The 10,536-nt window shown below is 34.4% G+C and overlaps 1 protein-coding gene across 4 annotated transcripts in view; it reads left to right on the top strand.

Moving 5' to 3' along the window:
• LOC106457600 overlaps positions 1-10,536 on the top strand; it is a 71,201-nt gene that overhangs the window by 47,372 nt on the left and 13,293 nt on the right. For all 4 annotated transcript variants that reach the window (XR_002610215.1, XM_022383590.1, XM_022383589.1 and 1 more), the window contains 4 exons: positions 740-1,242; positions 1,523-1,695; positions 8,267-8,401; positions 8,593-8,718. Coding sequence is in view for 3 of the 4 variants with exons in the window: in XM_022383590.1 (XP_022239298.1) it covers positions 740-1,242; positions 1,523-1,695; positions 8,267-8,401; positions 8,593-8,718 (937 nt within the window). In the remaining variant the exon portion in view is untranslated. The remainder of the gene's footprint in view (positions 1-739; positions 1,243-1,522; positions 1,696-8,266; positions 8,402-8,592; positions 8,719-10,536) is intronic.

Genomic DNA, 10,536 nt, shown 5'->3' with positions numbered 1-10,536 from the left:
TCTAAATCTCTACTTATCCTTTTTAAATTAAACTATACTTTGTTAATTAGATTATATTTACTATTAGCTAATAACACTTTTGAGTTTACTGTCTGTTTAAATATTTCTCTTAACTTCGATCGAAGAACAAGTTGCCAAAAGATAAAACCAGTTTTATCATTTTCTTATTAATACACAAGCCTGTGAATTTAAACTTCATAAAAGTTGTTTTGGTTTTTAATAAAGGATCTTTCATAATTCAGCTATGCAGATTTCGAAAATAATATTAATTTTTTTCCTATCACGTAAGGAATTTTTACAAATCGGGAAGAAGAAAAAAAACTCTTACTTAGATCAAATTATTATTTCATTTACTACAATGAACATTTTTTATTATTATGTTTGTTAACAAAAATACAATCAAACTGAAGAAAAGGGAAGAACGTTGATGTCAAATGAATATGCATCTTCATTCATCCTGATTTCTTTTTGTGAAATCTACGTCTTTTAGTCTCAAAACTACGTGTTGTGGTCTTTCTTTTATGTATTGCGTTATGATGTTTTTTTAAAAAATCTGTACGTGATGGAGAAAAGTGGACATCATTTTCGGATTTAGCATACAGGAATTACTGTAGAACATGTAAACATTTTAAGACAATGAAACCATCTTGAGGCTAATAAAAAGTTAGAAAAGCAATTACTGTTAGATATACATGTAGTTCGTATTTAAAACCGCAACATTGTATTTGTGTTGTCACAGATAGCCAAGAAAGACTACGAAACTGGTGTTTCTCGTGTCATCCAACGACAGGTATACAGATCAGATGAAAATATTGATCGACGGTATAGCAATGTACCTCTACAGTTACGCGGATCATTAAATAAAGATAAAAATCCTTTTACTTACACTCCTCTGGGAATCAACTTAACAGAGATTAAGTCAACTCGATTGACTAATAGGATTATTAAAAACCAGCAAGACCCTGTGGTAGCTGCTTGGTTTAAGCCTCAGAGAGGATCTCGCCAGTTCGTTCAGGATGAGGTTCCGCTCCCATCAGTAGCTACAAGACAACCAGTGTTATCAGCCACAGAGAAACATCCAGCGCTAACATCACTGTCGTATCTCGTGGGGTCGAAAGTGAACCCCCAAACACAAAAAATTACAATTCCATCCTACAACTCACCGCTGGGATTGCTTTCCACAGAAAACACTCTAAATGATTACGAATCACAGGCAGAAGACACTATCAGACAATTAGAATGGTAAGTAAAAGTTACATCGGGGTTTGTAACAATATTTTACTTCTTATGCAACGCAAAATTAAGAAAACTAGTTTGTGTTTCTGATAATCATACTGTTTCTTTGAAGTTTAAAACGTCTGCACTGTATTAAGAAAGAGAAATTCAACGTTGTTTGTTGACTTGCGAAAACACTTTGTCACATTTTTTCGATTCAACGTTAGATTTTCTAAATTTTCCTGTTTCTTTGAAAACACATATAAACCGGTTTGAGTCAATAACGTTATGTTATTGTGTATTTCAGGCTACTTCTAGCAAATAACAACCAGGACCCGCGTCCTTATAAATCCCAAGAACACAATCCCATGCGTACCCATGGTGCCTGCCACGATATAGATTTCCAGGATTCCAGAAACTTTGGCCAGTCACATGTTCTTCAAAGGCTTATATATACTGATGACAACAAGCGAAATGAAGGTGGGATTTTGTTCCGTTAAACCTTTAAATTGGCACACAAGATACTACTTGCCCTACTTAAAATATCCAATTATTATTATTACTAACCCAGTAAGTAGTTAAGTTACTGCTGTTAGTTTTATAAGTAAAAACAAAATACATTCCTATATATTCAAATGGTTGAATAGTGTTTTTGTTGCAGCAGTGAAAGGAAATCATCAGTAGATTTTATTCATATGTCTTTATTTTATAAATACTGGAAAGCTATACAAATAAGAAAGTGTTGATTGTACGTGTTTCTTCGTCTTTCAGTTTCTATATGATAAGAAACCATATAGTTGTTTTTAATTCCCCGTCCGTTACTATAGTGATAGATTATTATATGGTCAGCTATATATTTTTTATCTTTCTGTATTTGATCAATTGTCAGAGTGAGAAAAGGTTATATGATAGATCTTGTTTGTCTTTCTGAATGAAAATGTTACTTCGCAATACAATAACGTTTCTAGAATAAATGATGTAAAAAATTACATCAAAATTATAATTTTATTATAAACTTTGGTATTATTTTTTCAAAGTTATGCATAAATTAGAGGTTCGAGATTGGCTCAGTGCTTATGTGTGGAACTATAGATTTATGAGTTCGGCTTTCGCGTCACATCGATAAAAAACAAAATAGCTCTTCACACTCTGGAGCTGTGGGTATGTTATAAGAGTGACAGTGAAATCGCAATATTCAGTCAGACAGTGGTAATTAAGATTTGTTAGTGGATGCTTTTGATTAGTTGTCTTCCCTCTAGTCAATCTGTGCAAAATTAGGAACGGCTAGTTCAGTTACTTCCTGAATGGCTTTGCGTGAATATCCGAAAAAAAAAGAAGTTTAAATTAGAAATAGCATGGTGCTAGATGCAAGTCACTTAGTCATCCATTTATCAGGGTAGAAAACGCTCGCATGATATATCTCACGTTATCGATTGACGTCATTTATTTGGTTAGCATCAGCATGATCTTCATATAATCTTGCTGTAATTCAGAGTAATTAGATGTAATTTGCATTGTTAAACGCCGAAAGCTGACGAAGCAATAGAATTAACTGCTCGGTCTCAGTAATTAGCAATTAAATCACGCTAGTCTGCAAACGTTTTTCCACATTCCCTCATAATTAGCCCATATGGTAGAGAAAAAAACAACAACTAACAAAGACAGATTTTATAATGATACTTTACATGTCTCTGATTTGAAAACCGTAATGAACCAATTAAGAGAAATGTGTGAAACAAATCTGAAGTCTAGCTTAATTTTCATCGTTCATGTTAGGCCTAATTTTAGACATAATCTGAGATTTTCAGGCTTATTTGTACACTACTCAATGCAAAACCGAAGTATGGTAGATGCTTTTATAATACATACTTTAACTAAATGAGAAATATAAGGTTACGTGTAATTTTTCAAAGAAATTTTATCTTTTGTTTGAACAATTGGTAATCCTTGATAGGCTAACATAAATGTTTATTTTCCAACCATTTTTATCCGAGTGATAGATCTGGTGGTTGTATATGAAATACTTTTAAGTAATGTTATATTAAAACTATGCATTTAAACTTCGGGCTTATATTGTAAAATTGTATTTTACTTCTGACTTTGATTTTTAGGTTGTAAGTTAATCTGATTCTAGAGAAAGTGTAATTATTTGGGAAGCCGAAGTTTTGAGTTCAGAAATATTAGTTTTGGAGGACGTATCAAGAACAACTGTTGCTCTTTATTTGTTTCATAGTTCTGGTGCGTAAACACAGTAAGTCCGAAAATATATAAATGGACAAAGTTGAACGCTTCATCCATATTGAGTTATAGCTCAGTTGATGAGTTTTAGGAGTTACAAGACGACTTTTTATTTTGTTCGCATGTGAATAACGATTTTTCTCGCGAGTACATAGATAACATGTACGAGTTCCTGTAATATTACAAGCTGTGGACATTACGAAATATATAACATAACACATCATATTATATTTAAATGTTTCAAAATGGTTGAAAAATAAATGGCAGTTGTTCGTTCAGTAGAAGGGTTTTGGAGTGGAAGTAATTTATGACATTGCACGTAGTAGTGACCTTGTAAGAAGGATCGTAAACACTACTTGTAAAGGAGTCACGTGATCGTCACACTGCACCGAACAAGGAAAAGTTTAAAAGCTCTTGTGATCTTGTAATGTTCCGTGGTTTTCTTGAGTAACACTAACATGTGCGAAAAACAGCATATCAAATGGATTCTGGCAAAACCAGGTAGGTGAAAGTCTCTTCGTAACAAAACTTTGAACATATCTGTTTGTTGTGTTAATATTGCGAATCAGCAATTGTTTTTCTAACAATTTATGAATTACTTGTCATAGTTTTGCCATCGTTTTATAGGACTAATAATATTAGATAGATATATACTACATATTATGGCGCCAAGAAGTGTTTTGTAAAAAACAAAAACAAAAAACGTGACTGTGCCAAATACATATACATGTTTTCAGAAGGTAACTGCTATGAATCCGAATTATAAACACCTGGATGTATAATTATAGTGTTCTTTTTAGTTAGTGACCTATTTTTCACGTATAGGAAATGATAAAACACTTGTACTCTAAGCCTAAATTCATGATAAATATTTCTTTATGGCGTGTAGTGTTTAAACTGGCGAACCAGGAATAACAGGCCATGTTCATTGTACTTATAGTAAAAAAACAAAACAAAAACATTGTAGAATAGTAAAGGTTAATAAAAGGCGCTATCGACAGGTGGACATTCGTTTTTTCTGAAGGTCCTTAATAGGTAATATAAGTGTGATATTATATTTTAGAACGGATTATTGTTTAGTGATATCCCACCTGTTACCTATCAATGGTAGTTTAGGTCAAGATCTTAATGGCTATCGCCTATTACTTGAGGTTTGCACTATAACTCCTAACCGTGTTATTTCATCGTATATTATATATGTCTCATACTCATTTGCCTGTATTTTTTGTTTCTATTCACTCGCTAGGAGAGTGGATTAATAAAACGCTAAAATATATTGATTCATAACCTCTTGTCAGCAGCGGCGAGAAACAGATGAAGTATAGTTGAAATACCATTTTACATTGGAAACCCGTAAACAATCTGATAAAAAATATTACCATTCTGTTTGTGTAGAAAAACTTGTCCAGTCGCTGTATGACATTGCTTACAACAAATCAGATTTCTCGATATTGAGAAAGCATTCGACGCTTCATGACACTAAAATATCGAACGTCACAAATGAAACTACCGCGAGGTGTTATTTGCTGGCTCTCCAACGCTCTAGAGTCTAGACAACAGGAAAGCCAGAATTAATGTGTCGGGCACCTTTTCGGAAGTAGGTGTCTCGCAAGGAGAGATAGTTAGCCCTATTCTATTCATCAAGTGTGTGAATGGAATGGTCCAAATTTCTGCTTATGCTCCCAATTTGCTGATTTGGAAGAGCTCATATATTCCAACAATAGCAACGACAAATTTACAAGCACGGTTAAATGAAGTAGACAACTACTGTAACAAATGGGGAATCAAGACAAACGCCCCTAAAACACAAATCATATTATTCACAAAATCAAAAAAGAAGAAGAGCATCGACCCCCCAAAAGTATACATTTACGGAACTCTTCTCCAGGTAGCCACAACAGCCAAATTCCTGGGTATAACCTACGATTCTAAACTGAATTGTACTAAGCGTATAAGTGAAATTAGAAACAAAATCTGGTTAAGAGTGAATTATAATGTACTGTTACGTCTGTGTTCGTTTGTTAATTTTCCGTAGAAATTCTTTCTGAGAAACTTCTGCGATACAAGTCCTTTCCTAAATAAAACTAGTTTATTCTTTCTCATTTCAACTTTGCAATACACTTAATTTCCACAGTCACTTTAACTTAAACACACGCTATAATTCACAATGATTTACACACTTTACTTAGGGATTGATTCGATTATCTGTTTATATCTTCAATCTCTCTGTCTGCTATTCCAGTTCCGATTAATTGTCTCGCTTTATCTGGCGCGCTTATATACAAGAATAGAGGGCGTCTAGCAAATACTGGATTATTCGTGATGTTCCCCGATCCTTCTACATACTCATTAAGTGTTACCAGCGTCACGTGAATTCCGCTGTCGTAACAGTACGATGTCTGATTGGCAACAACAGGGACGCTACAACCGAAAACACACTTAAAATCTATACAAAAACACAACCTTTCGCAAAAATCTCCATATTGTCAGACAGACTTCAAAATAGATTAGTAGATTACTTTCGCAAAAATCGTAACAAAAATGCATCATTAAGAACGCTGAAAAACTTTATCATACAGGATGAAAATGACTTAAGAACTTTTCACCACTAAATCTAGTAAACTCATTAAGTAACCTATGACCACCTACTACTGCGCCAACCGGTAGCTAGATATAGTGTTAATTTTATTTTAAAAAGGTTTTTTATATGTAAACATAAGATTAATGCTGTATATTTTACATCGGTATGCATGGAACTTCTTTGGTGAACAAAATTAAAAAGAACAAGAGAAGTATACACCAGAAAAAACGAACAATCTACACAGTTCGTTCGAGAACATGATCTGAAAAAGGCCACTCGCGTATGCAAACGAACTATGGTGACGCGCATGCAGTAGCTGCATGATGTAATAATGGATTTTCCTAGCTATCGGGCCGACTTCTACCGAATAATTAATGTGGGCTTCATCCACGACACTCACGAACCAAATCAACAGCCAAGGAGGGAAGTAAAGGTCCAGGGTGTACTTGATCCTCAGAAAATCGATGTTGAGAGCCTCAGTGTATATATAGATCGACTTCACTGTGCAGAAGGTAACCTACATGATGCAGTGACTTATTCAGAATTGCTTGAGTATGATTTTGGGCAATGGCTTTTATACACATAGGTATCGTGTAGTGTGACTCAAGGAACGCAACACGAGAGGTACTATTTTTGTTAAATGCTTTTCAGCACTCTGTCTACATGATCAATTGATTTTTACCTCTAGTTTCGGTAATTTGGGCCGATTGCGGCCCAGTTGTTAGCGTGTAGCGTGCCCGACTGTGCTTATGAGGTTTAGTAGTCCGCTCTCCGTTAAACCCCCCCCCCCCCCAAAAAAAAAAAAAGGTGCTGTGCACTTTCGGGCCGGTGATGCTTTATAACAGTGATTGTCAAATTTCAATATTCAGTCTGCCAATAGTTGGCGGTGGATAGCGTCAGGCCCTCTCAGAGGTCAAAGAGGCCCGGCCCACTTCTATCTTTCGAGGCCCCTGGCTATAATAATAAAAAAAAATGATGTCACATGAAAACAAAATAAAACAATTACTAGCCCAAAAGAAAAGGGGAAACAATTTGAATATTTGATTTGTTTGTATAAATTGCAGCTATAAGCTGAGAGTGTGTCACATTTTGGTCTCATTGGGAGGCACATAAAAACAAGACGCGAAATTTAACAAATGCAAATAATTAACAAGTATCTAAATTTGATGCTCTCTTTGAGCTTAAGGCCCGGGCCAAATGCCCCCTTTCCCTAGTTGGCTCTAGATAATGTTGTCTAGCTGTCTTTTCTTGAGACTATCATTTCAAAATTAGGAAGGCTAGCAAAGATATCTTTCGTGTAGCTTTTCACGAAATCGTTATCCTGACCTCAGTCAAGAAGTAGCATTTAAAACACCTAGTACTTAGTACTAAATAACAAACTGGAAACAAGGTTTAATTTTTAAATAAGTTTAATATCAAAGTATGTTTAGAAATTGTGTGAATGCTTATTAAACTTTATTAGATCGGAGAAACCTAAAAAAAAAAAAATATAAGTACCAAAATTTTACCCCCGTCCCAGTGACACGGCGATAAATCTGCGGATTTAGAACACTAGGATCTAGGTTTCGATACCCGTAGTGGGCACAGCATAGATAGCCTTTTGTGTAGATTTGTGCTTAACTACAAGCAGATAAATCGAAATCTCTTTAAGCAAAGTCCATCTGTTAGTGTATTTTAAAGCACCTGTTTATTTTTACCGAAGAAGTTATTTTGAGTAGTATAAGAAGTTCTTTTTATTAAATATTGTTTCGAACAAACATATTATATAGACTTAACTAAACCGTAATGTTTTTATACGAATTAGAATGTCTAACGTTGGTGTCAAGAATTTTCTCATAATCCTGATGCAATAGCTCATATCATTAGTATGTTAAATTCTACGTCAGAATAGGAATACATAGAGAGGTCATACGAAGTCAAACGAATTTTTAGTAAACTATCATCACACGATTAATTTTTTCTTATGTTATTAATTTCATTATCACAACATTGGTATGCCAGAGAAGTTTCACTATCTAATGTCTTATGATAGAAGTTGCACTTAGATAAACTTGAAGCATCTTAATTTACCTATAAAACTGCACAAAATATAAGCGCTTACAACTACTATAACAAGAAGAGATAAATATATACTTGAGCTAACTGGAAAAACGTGGACAGTCAAATCACAAAACTAATTGGAAGAGGGTGAATAACAAACTGCAACACTCTCATTTGTTTCTGTTTTTATAGAATCTTCCATTCCAACGAATCTAAAGGAACATGAGATGAGAGTCAGTGGTGTGAAGAGGGAGAGAATACCGTCACGAGCTTTCCAAAATTTCACACGAAGTACAGAGTCTGAATCTGAAACTACGCCCTCTGATGGTATGTTTGAAAAATAAGTTTTTGCAATGGGAAATGTATTCTAATAAGTAGGTTTGCAAAATAATAATAGGGTAAAAATTAGTTTAATGAATTATAAAGGAAACCTTATGCATAAGAAATGAATAAAGTAACTTTAATGCAAATACAATTTGGAAATATTCGTACTGAAAATTCTCACTTAATATTTATAGATCATTACGACAATTCCGAACAGTTCGACAAAATTGCAATCGAACCTCGTTACAAAGGAGGAAACATACCGTCACATGCTTTCAAAATTTTACAAGAGATGACAGGGACCAGCGAAGGAGAAGGAGGTAAATATCCGTGCCAAAGAGTTCTATATACGCATTTTTAATGGAGAAATGACAGTTTTACTTTCGCTTTAATGACTTTGAATTTGATGTTCACTACCACTCACGCAGTGAAAACAAAAATTAACATTATAATTATCTCTATAACGATAACTGATCCATACATTATACGTACGCTTGATATTCATATTTAATAGCTATTAATGAGATTTATATGTGGTAGTGAGAATTAATGTTGTTGACTAGTTGATTAGTGATTGAAACGTTGCTCGAGTGATTAATTTAGTAATATATAAGTGAAAGTTAATTCTGTTGTGTGTTCTCAAGTGCAAAGCTACAATGGGCTGTCTGTGCTGTAACCACAACGGTTATCGAAATCCGGTTATAAGCTTCATGCTTACTGCTAAGCCACTGTGTGTATATGGAGGGGAATAATTTTGAAAAGTTTGATCCCGTACTGAATTGACAGATTTTTTTCGAGAAATAACAGCACGGATGTGGCATTTGGTTATAAAAATATTTTAAAATAGCTTACACTAATCTTTCTCTCTCTTTCAACATTTACTGTTTAATGAAATATTATAGTGTTCCTTACAAATTTAAATCCCCATTAACACTGATTATACTGTTCATTTAATGTTTTTAATCTAGACCTTTCTAGGAATTTGTTTCCCTGTTTAATGGGAGGGAAGTTTGGTGTAACCTCTGGAACTTTCTCGAAATTTAAGGAAAAGGTTCACTGAGTATTGATCTTCTGTTTGATGAAGGAATTGAGATTAGTAAGTAGGTGATATTTATGTTAAACGTAGTTTGTTTCCTGGTGGGACAGCTGTAAGTTTACCGACTTACTACGCTAAAATTCAGAGTTTCATTCTCCACAATGGACACAATAGATAGCTTAACGCGGCTTTGTTCTAACAAAACAAATAAACTTGGTTTATATATAGAGTGAGGCCGATCCGTGAACGTTGGTTATGTTAAATGTGGACCTTTTAGAAATAAAAATGTTTTGTTATCGTTAAATGGATTGGAATTTGCATAATTTTTATACTGAATAATTCTCCAAAACCTGCCAAACAATACAAACCATTACAACACTGATGTCAGTAGTGGTATTATTTTGCTATAAATAAATAAAATCCAGACTCAACTTAAATATGATGACACGTGCTCGAAGTACGATTTAAAATGTTATAGAAATGATAAAACAGTGCAAAAAAAAAAGAGACAGAAAATTTAAAGGTTAAGAGGAACAATATGTAAAATTATCGGAACGTAACATTAAAGAAAACCAACAAGAAATGGACAGAAAATTAAAAGAAGGTAAAGATGAGTGATACAGGGAGATAACGAGGAGTTAAATGAACGAGATATGAAACTTACAGAAGAATTACAAAAAATCAACTTGGTGAAAGAGAATGTCGTAGAAGCCATAGAAAATGTACTGACTGGACTTGGAAAAGCAGTAGAAGATTAGGACTGGCATGTCCAGGTGATTAGGGCGCTCGACTCGCAAACTGCCGGTCGCGGATTCGAATCCCCGTCCCACCAAACATGCCCACCCTTTCAGCCACTGGGGCATTATAATGTGCCAGTCAATCCCACTATTCGTTGGTAAAAGAGTAGCCCAAGAGTTTGCAGTGGGTGGTAATAACTAACCGCCTTCCCTCTCTTTCACCGTTAAATTAGGGACGGCTAGAGCAGATAGCCCTAGTGTAGCTTTGCGCGAACTTCCAAACAAACCAAACCGTAGGAGATTAAATAGGAGGATTATGTGACGGATTTATTAGTATATATTCATTTAATTATCGACGTCTGTTT

Source organism: Limulus polyphemus, unplaced genomic scaffold, assembly GCF_000517525.1.
Source record: "Limulus polyphemus unplaced genomic scaffold, Limulus_polyphemus-2.1.2 Scaffold350, whole genome shotgun sequence".
Taxonomy (NCBI): Eukaryota; Metazoa; Arthropoda; class Merostomata; order Xiphosura; family Limulidae; genus Limulus; species Limulus polyphemus.
Note: the sequence above shows the minus strand (reverse complement) of the source record. Positions and strands in the feature narration are given on the sequence as shown.